At 39.7% G+C, this 25,590-nt stretch overlaps 1 protein-coding gene across 1 annotated transcript in view; it reads left to right on the top strand.

Moving 5' to 3' along the window:
* The window catches only part of satb2 (SATB homeobox 2), a 166,540-nt gene that overhangs the window by 49,227 nt on the left and 91,723 nt on the right, over window positions 1-25,590 (top strand). Inside the window, exons 6-10 of the mRNA XM_048599022.1 lie at window positions 7,521-7,623; window positions 10,243-10,296; window positions 12,132-12,598; window positions 20,153-20,365; window positions 21,134-21,289. Of these exons, the coding sequence (XP_048454979.1) occupies window positions 7,521-7,623; window positions 10,243-10,296; window positions 12,132-12,598; window positions 20,153-20,365; window positions 21,134-21,289 (993 nt within the window). The remainder of the gene's footprint in view (window positions 1-7,520; window positions 7,624-10,242; window positions 10,297-12,131; window positions 12,599-20,152; window positions 20,366-21,133; window positions 21,290-25,590) is intronic.

The raw sequence follows: 25,590 nt of genomic DNA on the forward strand, positions 1-25,590 counted from the left end.
AACATCCCCAATTCTGACCTTATGATGGAGGAAAGGTCATTGATGAAGCAGCTGAAGACACTACCCTGAGGAACTCCTGCTGAGGTGTCCTGAGACTGAGGCAGTAATTTGTATGTTTGGATTTGTTCTGCTTTTAGCAGACAGGACATACCTAGACAGTTTTCCATGTTGCTGGGCAAATGCCAATAGTTGTGACTGTTCTAGTGTAGCTTGGCTAGAGGGATGACTAGTTCTGGAACACAAAACCTTACAGTTATACAGCCAGGATGTTGTCAGGATCTAAAGCATTTGCGGCATCCAGCCCCTTCAGCCATTTCTTAATATCACATGGAATGAATCAAATTGGCTGAACTCTGGCATCCATGAGGCTGGAGATCTAAGGACAAGATTGAGATAGATCACCCACTTGACACATCTGGTTGGAAATGCTTCTGCCATGTTTTTTGTACTACACACCTGACATGTTGAGTGCAAGATGTCCTTTTCCACTAATTTATTGAACTGTCCATCACCATTCACAACTGAATATAATAGGCCCACAGGACTTTTGTCTGATTTGTTCATTGTGGGACCACAAGGCTCTGTGTTTACCTTGCAGCTTCTGCTGCTCAACATGCATCGACTCCTCTGCTGTACCTTTATCAGTTTGTCACCTCAGTTTTTGTACACTCAGTGCTGCTCCTGGCATGTTTCCTGATACACCTCATGGAACCTGGGTCATTAGCTGGAAGCACAGTCTGGCAAACTGTACTTCACCACTTAAATAGCTTAGTCTGTATCGCTGCTGCTGAACCACTCTTGATGATGGATATTGAAGACCCCCACTCAGAGTAGTGCCTCCACCCCTGCTATTGTTAGTGTTTCTTTCAAATGGTGTTCAATGTAAAGGAACGCTGACTCATTGGCCGAGAGGTGATGGGAGACAGAGTGCAGGGCGGGTGATAATCAGCAGGTCTCCTTGCTTATGTTTGACCTGATGTTATGAGATGTCATAGGGTCTGGGGACAATGTTGGGTACTTCCAGTGCAACTCTCTCCTGACTGTATTCCACTGTGCTGACACCTCTGGTGAGTCTGTCCCACTGATGAGTCAGGACACACTGTGGGGTAGCAATGGAGGAGTCTGTGATGTTGAACGTTTCTGTGATTATGATCAGGCTGTTGTTTGTCTGTGCAGACCAAGCTGAGGCAGGTAATAATAAAACACTCCTCCATTGGACAGAGTCTACCAATTTGGTATAAGCTTTTACCAACACAAAATCATAGTTTAAAGCGACATTTTTTAGCAAAGTGCTTGGCTATTTCGTCTCATGATGAACATTATATTGCAAAGCTTTACTCAATTACTTGTCACTCAACAGTCTTTGGATTCTTTCATTCTCCATGCAAAAGAAATGCTGCTTTTTTTTCCCCCCGCCTTAAGATAATACTCCTTAGATTATGAACTGTTTCTTTTCCACTTGTGACAAACCACCAAAACAGGAGCAAACCAACCAAATATTATGTTAGAGTAGATTCGGCAATGGATAATATTAAATCTAAAGCAATATTGTGGATTTTCTGGAAACCTAAAATAAAACAGTAAATGCTGGAAACACATGGCAGGTCAGGCAGCATCCATCAGGACAGAAACTGGGCAATGTGACTTGAAAATGTTTGTTTGGGATCTCCTTTCGCCATTTGGTAATATGGAAGGCAGCCTGCATGAGGTCAATGTCACTGTTAACTGGGAACCAGCACCATCCAGGACCTTTCACATTGACTACACACAAATGACATTAAGTGCTGGAGACATTTAGCTGCGGTTTTCAAAGATAAAGCATGAGTGCTCACCCATATGTAGCAAACATATGGTTTTACATTCTTATTGTTGGAAGTGCTGAAATACTCTGGTGGGAAGAGAAAAATAACATATATTGGCTTGGTAGTACAGAAACCGAGAATATTGCTTCAGTGCTCTGAAACTTTCTGTCTTGCACTCACTGGGACAGATCCATAATCATGGTGAACAATTGGTGCTGCATTTTCCATGGAGCCACCGCGATTAAACAAAATGAATTATCAATCAATTAGCACTCTTTTCTCATACAGTATAAATTGTTACTCACATTGAAAATTAGCATTCTTGCATCTATCCTGTTCAGTGCACTTCTCATTTCTTTCAGCAGCAATAGCATTCTTAAACTTCTACTCTTCATGGAGTAAGCTGAGGTTTGACACCCACAGGCCAGAACCAGTCCCACTTCTGCTTAGTTAGCTATTCCATTGCTTAAGCTGTTATCTGCAATCAGTAACATTGATACCGCAATTCAATGAAGACTTTAGTTGAATCCTCCTCCGCTTTGTTGACAGCGCTGTATTTGAAAGTAATAGCGATACCTTTCTGACTGAGAAAAAGTCTAGAAAATGCATTTAATGATTATAGATTCAATTTAAAATATTTCTATTGCATGTTTGGCAAACTATTGTTTAATTATGAAGCAATTTATGGTAGAGGGTTTGAAATAAAGGGCAGGCCAAGAGAGGTAAGGGGCTAGGTATTCCCATCCCAAGTTTGAATGGAATGGAAACAGGATGGCAAAAATAATAGCTCTAATAGCCGGCTCATCAGATCCACCCCCTCTTTCCATTCCCAACTGTCCTTTCCCGAGTAATCCAGCAAGTCACTTTGTTTCATGGACATGAACAATAGTCATTCATGTCTGTGTTAGAAATGCAGGCCCTTTGGAGGGTTGAACGGAATAGCTGCAGAGTTGTTTGAGATCAGATGATGCTCATTGGACTTTGCCATTGGAGTTTTGGCCTTCTTGTGGCACAGTGGTATTGCTCCTACCCCTGGACCAAGAAGACCCAGGTTCAAGTCCCACCTATTCTAGAGGTGTGTAGTAACATCTCTGAATAGGTTGATGAGGAAACGTAGGTTAAATTTTAAAAAGGAAGTGGAGTTTTGCACACGTGTCAATGAGCTCAGATGTTTAGAGCGTGATGTTAATCATGGCTCCACTGACCAATTCAGTGGTGGCTTTATTTATGTTGGAGAAAAAAGAGCTGGCCTCTTCCCCAATGGGGAGTTGGCTACTGGACAGGGAAAGGTGTCGATTTACAATAAAACCCTTGTAAACCTCTGAAAGCCTTTTGCTTCCTAATTCAACATTTGGATGTCAGTCTCTAAAAGAATTCATTCCCTGATCATTCTCTCTTGCCAGCTATTCATTTTCTATGCGTCTCACTATGTTCAAATCAAGAACCAATGGCTTCAACTTCTGCTCAGACATACTGGGCTGCATCTTTCGAGGAATGGCGATCACAGTCAGGTTGCCATTCTACTCTAATTTACTTACCCACCTCCTGGAGCTCCATGTTTCTAGCCAGAGCTCCCAGTCTGAGCCATTCCAGAAACGTGGAGAACTCCTGTTCAGAAAGCCTTTCTGCGTAGCACAGGATCAGGACTGGAGGGCAAACTGTGTCCCCTTGTTACTGTGGTAACTGTAGTATTCTAGGGTTCAAAGGTTCCAAAGGCACTTCAACCAAGCTGTGGAGAGAAGGTAAGAGTGGACAGTAAGTAGTTGAGGAGAGAGTAGTTGCAGGACGGTGGGTGAGGGGTTAGGTTCGAACGTAAGTGAGTGAGGGGGTAGGAGAGTAAATGGGGGTTAGGTGCCAGATGGATAATCAGATGTCAGAGTGATAGGCCAGTGAAATGATCAGGTGACAGGTCTGTTGATGTGTTGGGAGGGAAGGTGCCAAGTTGATGTAGGAGGGGATAGGGTTTCAATGGGTATGGAGGCAGAGTGTGAGAAGGGTGAGGGGGATACAGGTGGCAGGTAAGTGGATGACAGGGTAAGCTGGGTCAACAACAATGGAGGTTATGGGTCAGGATACACAGTCAAGAGTTGGATGGGGGCAGTTGGATGTTAGCAGGTGCTCAGGTTATTTGGTGGGTCAGCAGTTAGGAGGGTGGTTGGTATTAAGGTGGTCCAAAGGTAATAGGTGTCATGCATCAGACAGAGAGGGTTAGGGAGTTGGAGTGGGTTGAGATGGGGAGGTGGGTTATTGCAAGGAGTGAATTAAGCATTGGGGGTTCTCAGGGTGAGAGATTTGGGGTGTAAGTGTGAGAGATTGCAGGGTAGCCAGGAGTAAGAGCAGGTTTTAATTCCTCTGCATCTTCTGGGTAACTATTCAAGTAAGTAAGTCAGAGCCTGTTGCAATTGTAATGAGGTCAGCCAGGTGGACCTCATAGAATATGAGCTCCCTGACTGGGGCTGTTAACCTCATCCAATCAGGAAGCCTTGGCTGACAGATACAAAGAGGAGTGTCAGACATCCTGTTCACTCTGAGAGATGGCTCTGAGGGAGTTGGATCAGTGTGTAAATAAAAGGTGACTCGGTGATGGGAGACCAGCCTCTAAGGAGTTATTTCAGAGATCTCTGTAGGTTTTGACTCAAGCTCCAAGTTGGCAATGTTTTTGATGGGTTCCTGATGCTGGGTCATTGCCTAGAGGTCATCCTAACGTCCTGAGCAATTCTCATAAAGTCACTGCTTCAAGACCTTTGAGCGGTTCTGTAGCACAACCCGCAGGGTATGTCTGGTCTCCAAATATCTGGATTTTAGATGATTTGGGCCAACCTTTTCCAAAACAGCAGTATGTGGGAGAAAAGGCTGTGATAAAAAGCACACTGAGGGTGCTGCTTTTTCACAGCAGTGACCCTTTCTTCTTCCTCCCACTAGATAGTGTGGGAACTTTTATTTCAGGCATGTCAAATAAGTTCGTCGCTGTAGTCTGTCTGTCTACACCTCCAAGCTCTTCGTGGTGTCAACAAATATTTTGGATAGTCCTTTTGTTATAGACCTTCTGGAACATTCTATTGCTGACTTTTGAGGTGGTATGGTCTACCCACTTCCCCCCTTTTGAGGAAAGGATGGTGCAATTAGGCCAGATTTCAACTTCTATTTTTATGTATACTATCGGCTAAATCAAGCCGAGCATTATCCATGACTGTAATTTGTGTGTCTACAATTTTACAACTGAACATGCAATAAAGTATGAAGAATATGAAGAATTAATCATACAGAAAACTTTCTCTCTGAAATTATAGACAACCCACTGTTAATCAGATGGGTGGTCTGAAATGTGTTTTATTTTTACCCATCTGAAAGGATTTGAGCCTTTGCTTCTTTGTGCTTGTAGTGGTTAGAGAGGGCAGAATGCAATTGCATTTATTTATGTCTCCTTCTCTTGCTAATTTTCTCTGATTTCTGTTTCTCCTGCAGGGCATTGTCTGTCACTTGGTTACAATTCCAAGTGGCCGGTAATGATTCTTGAGCCTTGACAGTGATTGGTTAGATTACTTGGTCACTGCAAATATCAAAGCCGACTGTGAGTTTGAGCTGAACTAAGGTTCAGTCATCCGTCCTTTAATAACAGCCAAGAGGAGACAGCCCTTGTCTGATTTCCCTCGCTCTGTGACCCAGGGTTGCATAGGACAATTTATTCTTTCATGGGACATGGGTATCACTGGCAAGTCCAGCATTAACTATCCCATCACTAACTGCCCTTGAACCAAATGGTTTGTTATTTCACAGGGTGGTTAAGAGTAAACTACATTGCTGTGGGGCTGGAGTCACGTGTGAACCAGACCTGGTAAGGACAGCAGATTTTCTTCACTAAAGTGAATCAGTTGGGTTTTTGCACCAGTTGGTGGTAGTTTTATGGTCACCATTACTGTGACCAGTTTTATTTTGCAGAGTTAAAGAATTCAATTAAAATTCCAACAGTTGCTTTGGGGTTATTTGAAACAGTGCCCTAGAGCATTGGTCCAGGCCTCTGGATTACTAGCCCGGTGACATTACCAGTATGTCACTGCCTCCCTAATTATCACGTTCCCAATATCACCCAAACTGAGGTAAACTAGTGTACACAGTCTGTGAGCAAATGAAACACACTCCTAGTCAGCTATGAGTTGAACAGTAGAGGGTGTTAGCATTTATTGTGAAAGATTTGCTCACTTACACAATGCCTATGCCGCTATCTGCAAAACACAAGTAGACACAGAGACATAAACACGTGTGTAGATAAATGCAGACATAAAGACAGACATGCAAATACACATAGACTCAGCCAAAGCACAGACACTGAAACATGAACAACATTAACAAATGTGGCACACAAAGATATAGAAACTGATACATTATACATGCAAGCACCTCAACATAAGATATACCCACAAAACCAAGACAAAAACACACACAAAATGAGCTTCTCCACACACAAATACACACGTACATACTTAATGTGCAGCTCCCTCAGTACTAAATATTTTAGAAAACTGTAATTACACCTTTAATAGTGTTATTTAATCCTATTTGCTGCTGAACTTTTTTCAGTCAAACCTTAAAACACACATTTGTGAGAGAGATTTTTAGATTAGAACATTTAACTTCTTCAAATTCTATCTATGAAACTACTGACACAGTAGTTGGAAGATTTGTATTGTAAATGGGTTCTGATACAAAAACTGTTCAGGAATTTTGTTAGTTTGGTCACTCCTTCACTCAGATGATTGATAACTGGTATCACAAACTGCCATCTTGTAGAAAAAAGAAAAATCAGTATTTGTCGGAATTACTCACTCAGTCTATGAATACCACCACTATTCAAATAACTGCTTGTAACGAATACTGTCAGCACTAGTAACATTCAGAGCCTCCAGTTCTTTCCCTCAGCATTTTAACAGGGACTGAGATTAAAAGCTACTTGTCTACAAGTCTTGATATCCTGGTTGATTGCATCCCCAGGAAAAGTGCTTGAAGGTTGGTTGAGGGATGGGCTTCGAATTCACTTCTTTTCCCAAGGCTATACAAGTTAAAACACTTATTGCATTTTCAAGTTCGTGTGTATTGGGGATGAGGAGAAGGCAAGCCCACACAGCATGTGTTTGTGGTTGATTGACGTTCAGGGAGAACAGTTCCTCTGTGTCCTCTGTGCAATAAAGTAGTAAGCTCATCAGTAAAGAGCAGCATTATGATTTTGTCATGCTAAGAAGATCATTACACTCCCCCCACTTCCCAAACCCATATGATTACATAAACAGCAATTATTACCTTCTCAGACAGGTCTCCAAGTGTTTTGTCAGAACCTATCAAGGAAAAACTATACGTTGTGTTTTAACATGTTCCTCAAGTATCATTTGTTAAGATTGGATTTTGTAATTAAAATAAATAAGGGAATATTGGTACCATGACTGTAATTAATCATAACTAGGCAGGAGCTTGTAACAAAAACATAGGGGAAGTTCATACTTAAAGGGCTTCAGTTTATATGAGGATACAATTCTCTTCCCAAATAAATTTGAGCAATTAGGATATTGATCTCTCTTGCCTATTGAGATTTTAACTTGTTGCTACTAATTCTTAGTGCTCAGGTGGTTTCTCTTTTTAATCCTTTTGTGTGTCACTCTCATTTGTTGACTTATTTTTGGGCTCTATCTAATTTACAATTTGCCCTCTTTTTACTTTCTGCACCAGAGCATGATTTCCTCCATCGTGAACAGCACTTATTATGCCAATGTATCATCTGCCAAATGCCAGGAATTCGGAAGGTGGTACAAAAAATACAAAAAGATTAAAGGTAATTCAATTTGATAGATCTGCAATTTTTTTCTTGTGTTCAATAATTATAGAATTGCACTTAGAAACATGCCACCTGCTCATTCTGTGGCACAAATGTTGGCCTCATTCACAAGAATTAGTCACATTTTATTTACATATCCATGTGAGTCACATGGACAATTGAAATAGTTCCTTTTCAACCCATGTGTTCTCATGAAATTCTGGTTCAGTTCAATATTTAAACAATAAAAGACCAATGCAGGTAAATTCTGACAAATTAATCACAGGTGAATGGTTGACAGACCAGATCTTTGTTCTTGTCTGTCAATCTTGTCACCTCCCCAGAACTTGGTTAGACTTGTAGGTAGGTCCTGCTGTTGCTACTATTCAATTGTGCCACAAAGATTTTTCATTAAGGCTTTCAATTCCTATTATTGATATTTTTGCTGTTAACACACTTTGCCCTAACATACCATCAAGGTATTCTTCCTCAATCTCAAATCGTTCCCATTAACAATCAGATTTCTTCAGTCAGTGAGGTCTGCTACAGTCTAAAGGAACTTTTGGGTTTTTAATGACAGTACTGCCTGCAGGAGCAAAATTTGGAAATGTATGCAGTTGAACCTGACTGATATATGCTATTTTATAGTCCGATCATACATAAAATGACATGTCCACATCATTTATCTCATAGCAGGTTTATGCTACAAGCAGGGACCTGCCTGTCAGAGCTGCTATATTTAGGTAAAAGGTTAATGATCAGAGTGTTTGTAAACTTCTATGGCCAATGGTGAGGCCATCAGAGTTCCCATCAGATATAGCCCTCTAGAAGAATGTCATCCACGTGCACTTTACAAGTAGCTAAGTTGCAACATAATCAGTATAAAAAGTGAGATGTTGACAAGTTCATGCCAGATTACACAATGAAGTGCAGACATTTCCAATATTCACAAGGCTTCCTTTCCCCAGACACTAAGTCCAGATCCTTGGTACATTTCAGCATCCTGTTTGACCTAAATTTGTGCTGTTAGGTACGTTATTGGATCAACAGAAACCTACAGGAGTGGATCGCATTCAGAAATCACCAACTTTCGAGGCCTCTTCTCTATGCAAATTCACTTTCATTTTGTAAGCCCAGTGAAAATTAGATATTTTGTGACAGAGATATGAAACCCCAGTATTGTTCCACATTTGCTGCAGCTTCGAACACCTTCAATATCTTAGTCACAATATGATGTGCTCAGCAGACTACAATGAAAAGAAACTGCCTCCTAAATCTTTTCTGGTAGATCAGCCTATAACAGACTACAAAGTGGGGATGTCAGGCACCACAGTGTCTCCTTTTTTGGGGAAATGCAACAAAAGACCCTGAATTCAGTAAAAAATAGTGTACTTTCCTTGATACTCAGCAGCTACAAGAGGTTTCCAGGTTTTGGGTCCAAATCTCTAAGGGCTTTGTCTCAAATTTCCATGTGTCCCGAGTTCACTGGCTGTGTAAATGACATCCTTCTGATTGATGTTAATTATGGATTGGAAGGATGTCTTGTGGTGCACCGGCCAGTTGCTTTCTGTCTCTGAGCTGGAAGCTCCAGGTTTGAGGTTCCTGCCACCCCTCAGCCAGAATTTAATGGCCACAGATAGTGCAGCATTGATTATCAAACGGCAAATCCTTTCAGTATGCCTGTGGCACACAGTAAGAGTTGGAGAGTGTCTGAATTAGCCAGAATCCCATGTGTGGTAGCTGCATGTCTCCTCACATTAAAAAGCTTCGTGCACAGGTTCTTACCACAAGTGGCCTCCATGGCAAGTACCTTCCTCATGCCAAGGGATTACCAGAACAATTAGAATATTCGATTGAATGCCTGTTAACTGCAATTTGAAGTGGAGTCAATCACTGCCTTCCCTTCATATCAGAACCACAAAGCAATTACATGTGTTTGATTCTTGTTCAATGACTACATTAAATTACCAGAACTCAGTAGAATACCAGATGTTAGCAGCAATAATAACCTCAAAGCAAAAATACCCAATAATGATACAATATTAATATGATATAAATTCATTAATTTTTACTGTGGATTTTCGATGAGCTGATGTGAACAGAACAAATTTTAACTTAAAAAAACTATTGTCATTTATTGCAGAAATGTATTAAAACAAGTCATGTAAATAATTTATACCAGCTCCTGTGGATTCCTAAAACTACTTTGAATCACTTATTCCCAGATTTTTTATGAATTCTTTTATTTGCTTTATATTAGTTCCTTCACAGATATAAACAATATTTCTTTTTTCCCATTTTCATTAAATATTGAAAGTGCTTTATTTATTTTTACCTCGAATAATAAGTATTAGTAATAACTAATATCATGAATTATTTAGATAATGTAGCAGGTGATGGCTTCACATCTAAACCAAATGTCTTTACCATGACCATCTCTTTAAGAATTTATTATGAAAACATTGTCAATATTTGATAAACAATTAATATTTTTGTAATCTTGCCTTATCAATGATAAGTGGATTAGACTTGAACTGTGAGAATTAAATCTACCACAGAGGCAGAATGTTCTATGATTTATTTTTTTGATAGAAACTAATTTGTAGTATTTATCGTCTTTCTCTTTTACTCTCCCAGAATCAGCACAAGACTGGGTTCCCTCAGTGTTTCAATCAAACAGACTATTCAAAGGTATACTGGTCCCTTCTCCCACTGTCCACACCCACATCCCCTCCCCCCACGACCTTATCAGTATCCATTTGTACTCTGCAGAAAATTCTGCTCTTCAAATTGTTTTTCTATGGTTTTTAAGATGTAACAGGTATGGACAATTAATGAACACCACACTTAACTTATCCCTATTATATAGCGGCTACAGGTGACTGCATGCTCTGAATCAATCATTCCAAACAGCAACATGACCAATGACCCCGGTTTGAGAAGTACTATGGTTGTGACAGTGATGGCTACTCTAAGATGCAATTCTGAATTCAGTCTTCTTTTAGAACCTGCTCTGGACAGTGCTTTTGCAGGCAAAACACTCCCCTAACTTTTTTTTGTGAACATATTTTATAGTAAAATGGGAGAGAAATTCACAGAAAGATCAAAGTCTGTAAATAATTTCTGTGGGCTTTGACCCCTCTGGTTGGTGATGCTTCTTGTTTATTTTATCAATTTCAACATGAAAGCAAGACATGTATCTCCTTTAGTTTGTACAAAAGCATCTGCAGATTATATCTAATAGTATTGGCATCAGGACTGACTCTCCATTAATTTCCGAAAAAGTGGAAAAAAATGAAACACTGAAACACACACACACACACACACACACCAGTCTGGTTGCCAGTGGGTGTGGCTTGAAGATATGGTAGCTCCAATACAATAGCTTGCTGAGAAAAGTAATAAGGATGTGGTGGTACAGTGGTTAGCACTGCTGCCGCATACTGCTAGGAACCTGGGCTCAATTCCTGCCTCAGGTGACAGTCATGGTCATTTGCCCATAGTGTCCAGGGGTGTGGAGGCAGGATGGATTAACCATGAGAAATATGGGGTTATGGGGATATGGTGGGTCTCCTTTGGAGGGTTGATATGGACTGAATGGCCTGCTTCCACAGTGTAGGGCTTCTATGATTTTCTATCTGAGTCAAACAAATGGAGAAGTCACATATATAATTCCAAGGTTGAAGTGATGTAAGGAGCTTTGCTTTACCTCTGGCCCATCCAGATTCCATTCCCACCCCTCATTTTCAGAAGGACATAAATGACAATATAAACAACTTCAAGTACTTGTAATCCCATCCTCATGGGCTCACGCTGTTTTTATTCATGTTCCCCTGTAAAACTGGCAGCGATTTAAGTGGCAGCCATGCCAGCTGAGCAACCAAACAATATTCCTTTCTCTACACATTTATTAAATGACTACAGCCAGTACCATATAAATGCACAGCCAGCCAGCCTAGCACACACTATTAACCTTGTCACCTTTAGGAAATACACTAGGAACTATCGCAGGAAACAAATGCCCTATTAGTGTCCTCCGACAGGCAAGAAAATTGCATTTATAAAGGGAAAACATACATTTACCTTCACTGCTGGCTTCCATACTGAGTTGGTATTGAAGAGAAATGTACCTCATAGGATCCTGATTGAGGAGCCCAGGGTCACACACATGAAAACCACTAACTTAAACTGTATTGAGGTAGCAGGCCTTTGGGTGACTGGTTTTATTTGGACCCTTTAAATATACAAGGAGTCCCACTGCCAATCTGTAAAAATGAACACTATGAGACATTTTCATTTCTGAAGTATATTTCCAGAAGTGCAACAATAAACTTGTTTGGACTCTCTCTTTAATGCAGCAGATTATTTACAATTACCTTCCAGGTAAAGTTATTTGGAGTAATAGTGCCTTTATTTTTTTCTGAAATAGTTTAGGCTTGCACTGAAATCCATTTTTTTATTTGTATGGTGTTGATAACAGTCACTGAGACCGCTTCAAGTTCACCATTTCTGTTTCTCAATTTTAGTCGAAAGAGAAAATCTGGCCGAGTACTGTGTCCTAGGGCAACGGCCATCCCACCTGACGAGCATCAATCAACTGGCAAACTTAGCAAAGAGCAGTGAGCAGCCTCCTCACAGCCAGCTCCATCACAGCCCTCCCATCAGAAGCCAAGTGCCAACGCTACAGCCGATCATGAGCCCGAGCCTACTGTCGCCGCAGTTGAGCCCTCAGTTGGTGAGGCAGCAGCTCGCGATGGCCCACCTGATCAACCAGCAGATTGCCGTCAGCCGATTGCTGGCACACCAGCACCCCCAATCCATTAACCAACAGTTCCTCAATCACCCACCTATCCCCAGGCCTGTAAAACCTTCGGAGCCTTCCAGCTCGTCGGTTGAGGTCGCTCCAGAAATCTACCAGCAAGTTCGGGATGAGCTAAAGAGAGCCAGCGTATCACAAGCGGTGTTTGCACGAGTTGCCTTCAATCGTACACAGGTGCTTGTTTCCTCTTTGCCTTCACCAGAGAAACATAAGTAAGGGCAGGGTCAGTCGGATGGGGAACAAACAACTATCGTGTCTGCTGAATAAATTAGCTGAACAGGTTAGGATGAGCTCACTCAGTACAAGTTCCATAAACTTGTCTGCCAAAATAATAATCTAACAAACATTGAGTTTGATTGTTTACAAGCTCCCCCACAATAAATGATGCAATGTAAGCTGACATTGCCTGTGAGGGACATGGCTCCCATATACTGGAATTGAGCATTTTCATCGTCGCATAGGATCATGTAGAAAGTTCTTGAAATTGGAAAACATGGGGAAACGAAGGAGTGAAACTGGATGAAGTGCTTTTATCCTAATTTTTCTTTTCATTAATACTGCATTCATCAGGACAAATAGGGAATCTCACAAGGGGGTCAAATCACTTATTTAAAAATCTCTTCCTTTAGAGAAAACTAAGTTCTTTTTAATGAAGCAACAAGTATTTTAAGAACATAAGAAACGAGAGCAGGAGTAGGCCGTTTGGCCCCTCAAGCCTCCCCTGTCAAGTCCTCTTTTGTGCCTTCTCAGCATAGCCATCAACTCCCTGATGTTTGAAAAATCTTCTCTTTAAGTACTTTCAGTGATCTAGCCTCCACAACACTGGGGTACTGAATTCCAGAGATTCAGTACCCTGTGGGAGAAGAAACTCCTTCATATCTCAGTTTTAAGTAAGTGTCTTCTTATTGTGTAACGATGTCCCTTAGTTCAAGACTCCCACACCTACCCTGTCAAGCCGCTCAGAAACTTAAATGTTTCAATGAGAACAGCCCCATTCTTCTACATTCTAATGGGTAAAGACCTAAACGATTTAGCTGTTCTTGATAAGTCAACCCCTTCATCCCAGGAATCAGTCTGGTGAATCTCTATTGAACTGCCTCCAATGCCAGTATTTACTTTTTTAAAAATATGGCGATGAAAACTATACGCAGTATACACATGCACACTCCTGCCTCACCAACACCCTGTACAAGTTGTAACAAGACTGCCCCATTTTTAGACTCTAACTCCCTAGCAATAAATGTGAAATTTCCATTTGCTTTCTTAGTTCCTTGCTGCACTAGCATGCTAACAGTTTGTTTCCTGCTCAAGAACACTTAGCTCCCTCTGTGCTGCACCTTTTTGGAGTCTTGTTCCATTTAAATAAAAGTCTGCTTTTGTTCTTCTTTCAAAGTGCATGACTCCACATGTTGACCCTCAATATTGAACTCCATCAGCCATGTTTTTGCCCGCTCATTCAAACTGTCTCTATTCCCTTGCAGATTCCTTATTTCCTCATCCACAACATGCTTTTCTACCTATTTTTATGTTGTTAGCAAATCTGAATACATTACATTCTCCCTTTCCTCCAAGTCATTAATATATAGTAAATAACTGAGGTCCGAGGACTGATCTTTGTGGCACGCTACTAGTTACATCTTTCCAGCCTGAAAAAAAAATTGTGATTCCCTGTCTTCTGTGTGTTAACCAATTCTCAATCCAAACTAATATATTAGTTTACTATCATTAACTAATTAAATTCAACAGGATGATACCCAATTATTCTCTATCATCTGCAGTTTGTCTCCTGAATCTGAATGCCATTGCAAACCCAGAAGCACAGATCTGATTCTATCAATGGAATAAGGGAGTTATGTAAGAACAGAAAGCTGGCCCTGTCTTTACTGCCAGTAGAACTTGGTATAAAATTAGAGTCCAGTGCCTGTAAAGACAAGTTCCTTAGGCTAAATGCAAATGTGAGAATGCGACACTAGAGTGTCTCCTTCTTGAAATAGGATCAAGTTAAAATATAGGGATAAATGGGCTCAAAAGATCTCTTCCCTACCTCCCACCCATCACCTCCCTCAGGCAAGATGGTTAAGAGTATGTTGCAGCTATTTTAAGGGACATGTTTCTAATTATGCTCAGCAATGGTGGGATTCAGTACATCCTAATGCTTCAAATACATACGTTACCAACTCTTTACCATCCTACAATTTTAAGATCTTTTTGTCCATTGAACCAAGCCTTATTTCAGTGCCTTTCTTCTGGGAGTTGCTCCCATTGCCTTGTGTTTCATTTCATTGTTATTTATTCTTGATGCCTTTCAGAAACTCTGTTTACTTATGGGCCTAATATCTAAATCAGTTCAACAATGGAGTTTGTACTGAGATTGTCAATGAATTGATGAGTAGCCTGTTTTAGAAAAAGGAATACAGTCTTGCTGAGAATATCTGTCCATCTTTCCACAGTATCAAAAATAGATAGCTAAGGCTAAAGCACAACACTATATATGTATGGTTAGAAGGATAATTAACATATTTCAATAAGTCTCCTCTAACTGATAGGCCTGTGTGTAGATAGTGGATAGGGAAGATCTGATGTCACTAAATCATGTGTGAGCAGTTCAGATTTGCAGTTAGTCATACAACTGAGACTGTGTTATAACCTCACCGGTTGTCTATTAGTAACCTACTTCCTAATTTGCTTTCCAATTGCATCTTCTTCCTAATCTGGTTTAGCGACTCCAGTAAAAGTAGATCCTGTGCAATCTTTATTAAATGCTTCTAGTTTAAAGAGAAATTTTCTCCAAAAGCATGTTATTAAATAATAACACCCACAGAGATACAAGTGAATGTCAACATCTTTTTACACATACTTCTACTTAAATATTCTTCAAATCGTCAGGCTGTTGACCTAAAGTGTTGAGTGAGCTGGTGTTACAAGCACATGTAATAGGAGCAGTAATAGACTATTTGGCCCTTCAGGCCTATTCTGATATTCATTGGCATCATGCTTGAAATCTGTCTGTGTTTCAAAATCCTCATTCCCATCTATTCCCAGTAATCTTAGATTCCCTGCCTAACAAGAAACTTACACACCTCTGCATTAAAACGTTTCAATTATCCTGCTTTTGGCAACTTCTGAGGCAAAGAGTTCCAAAGTTGCACAACCCTCAGAGAAAAATAAGTCTCCTCTTCTCTGTCCAGAAAGGGTGATCCTTAGTTTTAAAACCATGCCCTTTCTTTCTGGACTAGTCCACAACAGGGAAGATCCTGTCCATTGATGCTGCTTGGCCTGCTGTGTTCATCCAACTCTACACCTTGCTATCCCTGTCCATATCTGACTGGTTAAGATCATTCAGGATCTTATGCACTTCAATCAAATTTCATCCCCCCAAACACCCTCACTAATCTGAACTTCAGTGGAAACAGCCTAACTTGTTCCAAACTTTCCTCATAAGATTATTTATTCCAGGTATCGAGCGAGAAACCTAAATCTGAACCAGCTCCAACACATTCATGTTCTTGAATAAGAAGACCAAAATTGCATGGAGTATTCGAGATGTGGTTATACAAGTGCCCTGTATAACTGAAGCATGTAATTCCTTACCTTTATGTTCAATTCCTCTTCTAATAAAGGAAAGTACTCTATTAACCTCCCTGAACATGCTGAATCTGCATATGCCTGTTTTGTAACTCATGCACTAGCTCACCTCGATGGCTCTGCATCTCAGAATTCCACAGTCATCTGTACTTAAGTAATACTTTGCTTTTTAATCCTTCTTGCCAGAGAGAACAACTTCATGTTTTTCACTTTATGCAACATCCATCAAATTTTTGCCCATTCATTCAACTTATCTGTATCCATCTGTAAAATCCTTTTGTCTTCTTCATGTTATCATTTTATTATCTGTGAATTTAGCTACCATACCTTCATTCTCCTCATCAAAGTTCATGAGCTAAGTTGTAAAAGGTTGAGGCCCGAGCACAGACTTCCCGTGAGATTCCATTCATCACATGTTGCCCATCAAACAAAGACCTTTTTTATGCATACTCTTGATTTTCTGCCAGCCAGCCAATCTTCAATTTGTGCTAATATGTTATCCACCACACCATGAGATTGTACTTTCTATGGTAAACAATGATGTCACACTTTATTGAATACCTTACTAATCTACATATAAAATGTCTACAGGCTCTCCTTTATTCAAAGCACTGTGCCTTTGAAGAAAACTAATAATTTGGCAAAACATGATTTCTTTTTCATGAAATAATGCTTATTATCTGCTTCCCTCTATTCTTGAATCGAGGTGTTATACTTTCTCCTTTTCAGCCTGATTAAATCTTTCCTGAACATAGGGAATTTTACAAAATTAACACCACTGTATCTACTATGTTATTAGCAACCTCCTTTCAGACCCTAGGATGAAGTCTATCCAGACCTGGAGATTTGTCAGCCTGTAAGTGTATCAGCTTGCTTAGTTACCACTTCCCTCATGATTTGCAAATGCACCCAGTTTCCCTAACCCGTCTGCCTCCGGATTTACAGCCAATGCTTGAAGGTATTTTTGTAGCTTCCATGATGAAGACAAAGGCAAATTATTAGTTCATTTTATTTGCCATTTTCTTATTATCTGCTATTAACTCACAATTCTTGCTCTCTCTAGAGCACCAACACTTACTCTACATAACCTTTTGCTTTTTAGATACTGTAGAACCTCCTGCTATCTGTTTTTACATTCCTGGCTAGCTTCCTTTCACACTCTCCTGATTAACCTGTTTGTCATTCTCATTCATTTTTTATATTTTAACCAATCATCTGACCTGCCACTTTGCGGAGTAATACGCTTTTTGCTTATGTTTGATGCTTTCCCTAACCTCTTTAGTTAATTGCATATGGTGGATCCTCCCTTTAGAATTTGTTTTGATAGTACAGCCATACTTATTCTAAGTATTCTGAAATATTCACTTAAACGTCTGTCACTGTGACTCTATTAATCGATCCCTGAGCTTTGTGTGACATTTCACTTCAGCTATCTCAGCTTTCATGCTCGTAGAGTTGCCCTTATTTAAGTTTAAAAAATAGTTTTAGATCCAGTGTTGTGAGGGAAATTAATTGAATACATGAGATCAGTATCTGTACCTATGAATATTAATTCACTACAGATTCAATAGCTGTTCTGAACCAGCTTCCTGATTTGTCATTAATAAAGTCATAGAGGCCTTTTGGTCCATTGAAAATTCACCATTTGGACGGAAAAGAAAATTGAAGCTAATAAGTATAAATGCAGGAATATAAAGCTAGTTACAAAGAAATTCATTAGGTGGCGGATCAGCTGCCTTAACATCCTTAATGTGTATTTTTAAATCTACACCCTTGTGTCAGGTTAATATTTGCTACAAGGTTTCACCAGGAGGCTTCATTTAAGCAACGTTTTCATGAGTTGATACAGCATTCATGAGATGATAACTCTAACTCATTACAAAGGAAAGGCAGAAATTACTTACTAAAGGTGTAGCAGCAACTCTTGGCTCAGGGGACACAAGTGACCTCTTAAAGAGGTATTAGCCCCAATTATTGACTAAACAGTAGCACCGGGAGTTACTGAGAGTCAAAGCCATCCGCTAAATATAGTATTGAATTTTAGTCCTCCAATGTGGTTTCGAAATATCCCATATTCTTCAGTCATTGATTCTTACATGACTATGTTAAGACTTTTTAAAATCTGATTTAGTCCTGTTTATTCAGCTATACCAGTAGATGTTCTCTGACTAATAATTTCCAGTGTAAAGTGAAGGTAAGTTTATCTTTTAAACTTCCTTAAGTCTTATACCTGTCCTAGCCGTTTCTTTAGTTGTTTCTCAACCTTGGCCTACCTCACAAGTTTATTCCCTTCAGGAAATTTCTCTTTTTACGCCATAGGAGTTTGATCCCTTGATTTTAGTAGTTGCTCTCCTGCTCTTGTTTTGCTGCTCCTTGCCAGCCTTTTATTACTGCCTGTGTTTATCGTTTCCCTGGTTCTTATATGCAAATATACAGTTATACTTCTATATATAATTAATTACACAAAAAAAAGTTGCTCACCTCTGGTTTACACACAAGTAGACAAATATATTCAAGGAAGTATGATAGTCGTTTTGCTGAGATACAATTATATCCTCAGCTATTTGACACTTATACCTAGATTTGGAATTTAAGGTGCATTGACCTGTTGGTCTGTTGTCCTTCTCTATATTCAGGCCAAGATTTATAAAAAAAATTAAGTTCTATTTTTTCAAAAAATTGCCGCTAAGGAAAGGGAAGAAACTGAGAGCCAACATCTGCAAGTTTGGAATCAGAAATCCACTTCATAGAATTTCCTGAACACGTACTTGATACAAGTCCAGTTTATTATCAATTCATACTTTCATAAAATTAAATCTTTTATCTCCCATTTCCTTATTACATTACCTACCCTCCCCCCAACCATGTTATTTTCCTGATCAATGCCTTCTCCTGGCTATCAGTTCTGCATTAAAGTTTTCTGCCTCCCTCCATGATAAACTGGTGGCAGAGTTTGTTTCCTTTGTGGTACTTCTGACACTTCCATTCCTGGAGAGGGAGAGGGTCACAAGCATTGGAAAGGAGCACGAGCAGGCTGCCCAGCCTGGAGGCTGGCAGTACCAGATTCTTAGGGAAGCGCAGAAACAAAGATTTTCAACAGCAGACAGCTGCTGGAGAATTAGAGACAACATCTCGCAGGCACAGATGTTCCTCAATAACCTCAGCATCGCGTGAAATGATTGTAGCAACACGAGGTCACCACCTACAGAAGACAAAGCCTGTGACAATTATCTTGTGTCTAAGTTTGAAACTGACTAAGTCCTAAAGTATATGGTGCTTTTTTATATACAAGTACTTAATATTCCAGGAGTGGCAGTTGGTTGGTAGAGGAGCTACTGACGTTTGCCATCTATTTTGTAGGCCAGGCTCTCATTAATGTAAACTACAAGGCAGCAATGCACCCATGCACCTGGCTTTTTAAAACTAAATTGCACCTCATTAAATTAGAATTAAATGGAATCCTGATTTTTTGAAAAAAAAACCATGCGAGTTGTTTTGCATATTGAAATCCTAATATTTTCCAGGTGAATAAAGGGCTGTGTATTTATTTATACAGATGTAATATATTTAAAATGAGCTTAATTTATGTCCTACTGTATGCAGCACCAGGCTGAGTTACGTTTTTTTTACAAATACAGGCAACAAAGTAACTAATTTCCAGATGAGTTAGTTGCAGTGGATTTTTTTTGTTGTTATGCAGTTTGAGCCTGTGTGTACCAACTTACTTTTGCATAGGAAGAGAGGACAAGCCATTATTGAGTGATGGTTCTTGCATATGTCAAATTAATAGTACTACCAGCACACTTGGAAGAGAAAATGATTGTGTCTAATAGGGTTAACGTTCAATGTCAATCCATTAAACTGCTTTATTGTGAAAGTTTTGAAGCTGATTTATGAGTTTATTTTGCTGTTGTCAACACGACACTTGGCTAAAACAGACTGAAAGCAAATTCAGAATTTGAGCAGGGGCTCTCTGCCTACTTCCAAAAAGAATTAATGTCCTGACTCTTAGCTGCTTCTATTGTGCTTCAAAATACCAAAAGCATTACTGCATGGAAGTATTGGATTGTAACGTGGGGCATGCTGGGGACAGGGGCATTCAACTTGAATTTTTTTAATGACATTGGGTGCCTTCTACACCAGGGCTTGCTATCAGAGATCCTCCGCAAAGAGGAAGATCCTAGAACAGCATCCCAGTCACTCCTTGTAAATCTAAGAGCCATGCAGAACTTCCTGAACCTTCCAGAGGCAGAACGTGACCGAATCTACCAGGAGGAGAGAGAACGAAGTATGAACCCTAACATCTCCATGGTCTCGCCTTCAGCAGGCAGCCCAGGGTCTTCTCGAGCCTCGCAGGTACTCAAAAAGCAAGCTTTGTTTTTATTGATGTAGAAACTAAAAGCAGACTTGCATACTTTTTAAAATGAAGATGGCAGAATACATAAATGTAATTCGGCATCAAGGAAATTAAACCATCAAATCAGCTGCATTTCTTTCAGTGTTCCATGAAATTTAAATGTTTTCATTTACAGTGATTTCCTATGTGAAATTATCAACATCCATGGCCAGCATAATAATGATAATGACGGTATACAGTACATATCGGGTTGACATATGTAATGCGTTAATAAAGGATGAGCTAGGCTTTTGGGAGCACATTAAATTGAGTAATAATTTATTATTTCGGGGTCTCTACCCATTTATTTCTTCTTTTTCTCTCAGAGAATTGAATCTTCCTCACGAAGGCAATTTTATTTTATCTTTGCATCTATGCGCTGCTTTATCAGGTTTCTTTCTCTCTCCTCACAATGAAATGTTTATTATTTCTGGGCATGATTTGCACAGCCTACCTTAGTGATTCGGTAAACAGCATGAAAAGTGCTTTACTGTGTTTGCATGTCCTATAGGAATGCTCTGTTCCTGAACAGCAATTATTTCTAATCACAATTAACCTGATTAGAATAATGGACAGGAAGTGTCCTCCATAGCTAATGCAGTTTGGCATCAGCTGACTGAAATCCACTGATGATTTGTGCACAGATGGCTGGCTGAAAGCAGGTTTTATTTTAATTTTTTTTAATGTTCTCTCTCTCTCTCTCTCTCCCCCCTTCCCTCTCTCGGTAGGCCAAGAATTCTGCGTCAACATCAGACCTCCTGGTTAAGGTGGAGAGCACGAATCTGAATATCACATCAGCTATTTATGATGACATCCAGCAAGAGATGAAACGAGCCAAAGTGTCTCAGGCATTGTTTGCAAAAGTGGCAGCAAATAAAAGTCAGGTGAGAGGATGATGAACCACATTGCTCTTAACAAACCTTGTCATTGATATAAAATGATACAGTTCCTTCTCCGCCAACTGATCTCTATATGTTGACTAGTTTTGCTAAATGTTAGTTTGCACATAACATCAGTTTACCCCAGTTATGTTATGGAAAGTACCATCTGTGTCACACAAAGCAAGCTAAAATCCCTTCACAGGATTTCAGCTCACTTCTTTGCTGCAGTCACAGTTGTCAAAGTCCATATCAAAAGCACTTGCTGCATGTTTCTGAAGGAAGTCAATGCAAGACCCTTGGGCCTCACATGGCTTCTGGTGGTATGCAACAATCTCCATCTCTAATTTTTACAGTCCACTTGCTTGTCCGGTTTAAGTTGTGTGTGTGTGTGTTGGTTAGAAAAAGGATAAACTCATATCATAAGGCAAAGAACTGTTGGGATTATCAAATTCAGAGATATAAACACGAGGGAAGATTCATTTAAACTTTTGATCAGGCTATGTGATGCTCCATGGTACACAGTGATGTTGTCCAAAACTGTTAATAGTGCTGTGGTAAGGCCACAAATCTTGTACCTTCTTTCAAACAGTACATTGTATGCAATATAGAACATAGAACTATACAGCACTGGAACAGGCTCTTCAGCCCATAATGTTATGCTGAACATGATAGCAAATTAAATTAATCCCTCCTGCCTGGCCTTGGTCCATATCCCTCCATTCCTTGCATATTCATGTGCTTATCTAAAAGTCCCTTAAATGCCCCTATTGTTTCTGCCTCCACCACCATCCCTGGCAGTGCATTCCAGGCTCCTACCACTCTCAGTGTAAAAAGCTTACCCCTCACATCTCCTTTGAACTTTCCCTATCTCACCCTAAATGCATGCCCCCAGTATTAGACATTTGAATTCTGGAAAAGAGGTTCTGACTATCAACCCTATCTATGTATCTCATAATTTTATAGGCTTCTGTCAGGTCTCCCCTCAGCTTTCGCCGCTCCAGGGAAAACAACAAACTGCTATATTGCTCCAAACTGGGGAGGCAATGACCTAGTGGTATTATTGCTACACTATTAATGTTCAGGGGACCTTCTGCCATGAATTTGAATTCAATAAAAATCTGGAGTCAAAAGTCTAATGATGACCATGAAGCCATTGTCGATAGTTGGAAAAACCCATCTGGCTTACTCACGTCCTTCACAGAAGGATATCTGTCATGCTTACCTGGTCTGGCCTACATGTGACTCCAGACCCACAGCAATGTTGACTCTTAACTGTCTTCTGGGCGATTAGGCATAGGCAATAAATGCTGGCCTGGCCAGAGATGGCTACATCCCATGAGTGAATGAAAAGTCTATGTTGATTGACTGGGCAGTCGAGAACCACTTTGCTGTCAAATGTCATCAGTAATCTGGGTTTGATACCTCCCTGTTTTGTTTTTGGCCTCATTTTTCCCATTGTGAAGTATATTGATTGGATAAATTCTAAGATAAATATATATCAAATGGGAAAAATTCTATGAAGATTGACTTTGAATAACAATACAGCATTCACCTTCAATATGCATATCAATATCCATCAACAGCACAGTTTATACTCTCACAATGATCATGAAACTGAACTAATCCACCTACAGAATTTGAAATATGTATTATTTTAAAGAAATTACAGTCCTCTTTTATTCTGAATTCAGATAACAATTATAAACTGCTTCAGCTGCATATTTTGTGGCATTTGACATCAACCAAATGCCTTGAATATATTACCAACTTGTAATCATTTTGAGATATCTATTATTCGCTATTTATAACACAAATGCATTCTGTAAAGTGATGTTTTATTCAAGCAGTGTTATTTCACCAGTACAACTATTTTCAATGCTCTGGCTGAATAGTATACAAACATGTAAGTTATAGTATGGTCCATTGTCATATCTCATTACTATTGACTGTGTTACTTGTGCAGAACCCTTTCACGTACCTTATCCGACTCTTGTGCTCTCAAAACCCATGCCACAGAGGCTACGGTGGAGTCAATTTAACTAAATCCACTCAGTGCCAAAATGCTGATAGCAGATAGGCAGTCCGACTTGCATTCTGTCCTGATTTGCATGCACCCCATCAGATAGTCCATCCACCCTGTCCAGATTTAGATATATCCATTTGATTCGTGTTATTTAAGCCTAATGTGAATTTACTGGATGTGTAAAATGAATATAGACAAGATTGAGATAATTTGTGAAGCAGATGTGTAAATTGGGAAGATGTGTGTATTGAACTTTGTGTAAATTGAGTGGGTGTGTAAAACAAATGTGTGATAAATTGGGAAATTGAGCCCAATGTGATTTGAGTGGATGTGTAAATTGAGCAGCATGTAACTTTGGGGGAGAGGTGGGGATGCTGTGCAAATCAAGTGCCTTTTGGAAGTTAACACGTCGACATCATTACACTCGTCAAGCCTCTCCACTACCTCTGTCAGAAAAATTCCAGCACGTTAGTTAGCATGGATTTGTCAAGGACAGATCATGTTTGGCTTTCCTTAATTAATCCGTATTTGCCTTATTAGCTTGAACTACAGCCTATCCAGTACCATCTCCTTATCAATTGCAAACCTTTTGACTGACAATATTGCCTCCTATTTCCACCACGATCTAGGTAGCATCTTCTTCCATGCTAAAGTTAAATATAAAACATTAATTGAATACCTTTGCCGTGCTCACTGCCTCCATGCATATATCCACTTTTTGATCGATAATTGGCTTCAATCCTCTCTTTACCACTTTGTTACTATGCATACGCCTATGGAAGATTATTGAATCCTCTTTTTATACTTGTTGCCAATCTCTCTCATACTCTCTTTTTCCTTCTGTCGCATGCTTTATCACTTTCTCCCTGGTTGTCAGTCGTATTGCCCCCAAAATTATTCACAGGCAGTTTTTATTCCTTGTCTTAATCTTTTTGTTTGCATTTCCACTTTGTGGGAATGTATAATGGTTGTGATTGAATTATGCTTAACCTGAAGGCAGCCCATTGTGCAGTTATGGCTTGGTCTGCTAGCCTTTGGCATTAGCCCAGATCAATTGCAATTATTCTCACCCCACACAAAGTTGACTTTCCCCTCATTAATCATTCTTACTGTGGATTGTTTCTTGTTCTTTCCATATCAAACCTAAATCTTATAAAATGACAAACAGAGACATGCCAGGGAATTCATAGAGACCTGGCATTCCAGCCGGAACTTTGTCAACAAACACATTGAACTGGACCCGATATACAAACCACTGAAGAACAAAACTGGAAGTAATACCAACCATCCCAGCAAACTGAGGCATATAAATAACAAGCGGGATAGAACACCAGAGGCGCATTGACGATGTTACCTAGCAGGGTGACAAAACGTCTGCAATCAAACTCACCGGCTCGACGAACAAGTCTACAACCTCATCCACGACCTGAGCTACAAATCTGCTCAAAAATTTTAATATCAATTGAGTATGGTGTAAATATGGAGAGTGTGTAAATTGAGCATGATGCAAATCAAGTAAATAGGGAAGGTATATAATTTCAGTGTGATGCAAATTGTAATAGTGTGAATATTGAGCGTTTTAAATTGGAAGGGGGTTTAAATTGAGAGTAGTGTAAATTCAGAAGGTGTAGCAAATGATACATTGGACGGGTGTGTGAGTTGAACATCATGTAAATTGGGAGCATGCATTATTGGATGTGGGGTATATTGAGATGGTATGTAATAAATCCGGTGTGGTGGAATTTAAGTTGGTTGCAAAGGTAGCATGAGGTCATTTGAATTGAGTATGTTGAACATTGTTAGAGACAAAAAAAAACTGCAGATGCTGGAATCCAAGGTAGACAAACAGGAGGCTGGAAAAACACAGCAGGCCAGGCAGCATCTGGAGGAGAAGTCAACGTTTTGGGTATTACCCTTCCTCAGAACATTGTGTCTGCCGTTCAGAAGTGTCTATATCAGAGCATCTATATCAATAAATGTGGTGTAAATTGTGAGGGTGTGTAAATTTGAGTGAAGGGTATATTTCACATATGTCCTATTTGATTGTGGGGTAAATCGGTTAGTTTGTAAATTGATCCTGGTGTAAATTAGTTAATGCATTAATCAACAATTGTATGAACTGGAAGATGTGTAACTTGAGTGTGATTAGGTACTGTGTGTATTGTGGGGAGGTTATAATTTGGAAATGTGTGTAAATTGTGTATTGCGTAAATTGAGAAGACATGTAAAACAATTGAGAGACTGTGCAAAACAAGTGTGGTCTAAATTGGGAGTGAATGTA

Source organism: Rhincodon typus, chromosome 7 (assembly GCF_021869965.1).
Source record: "Rhincodon typus isolate 14 chromosome 7, sRhiTyp1.1, whole genome shotgun sequence".
Lineage (NCBI taxonomy): Eukaryota > Metazoa > Chordata > Chondrichthyes > Orectolobiformes > Rhincodontidae > Rhincodon > Rhincodon typus.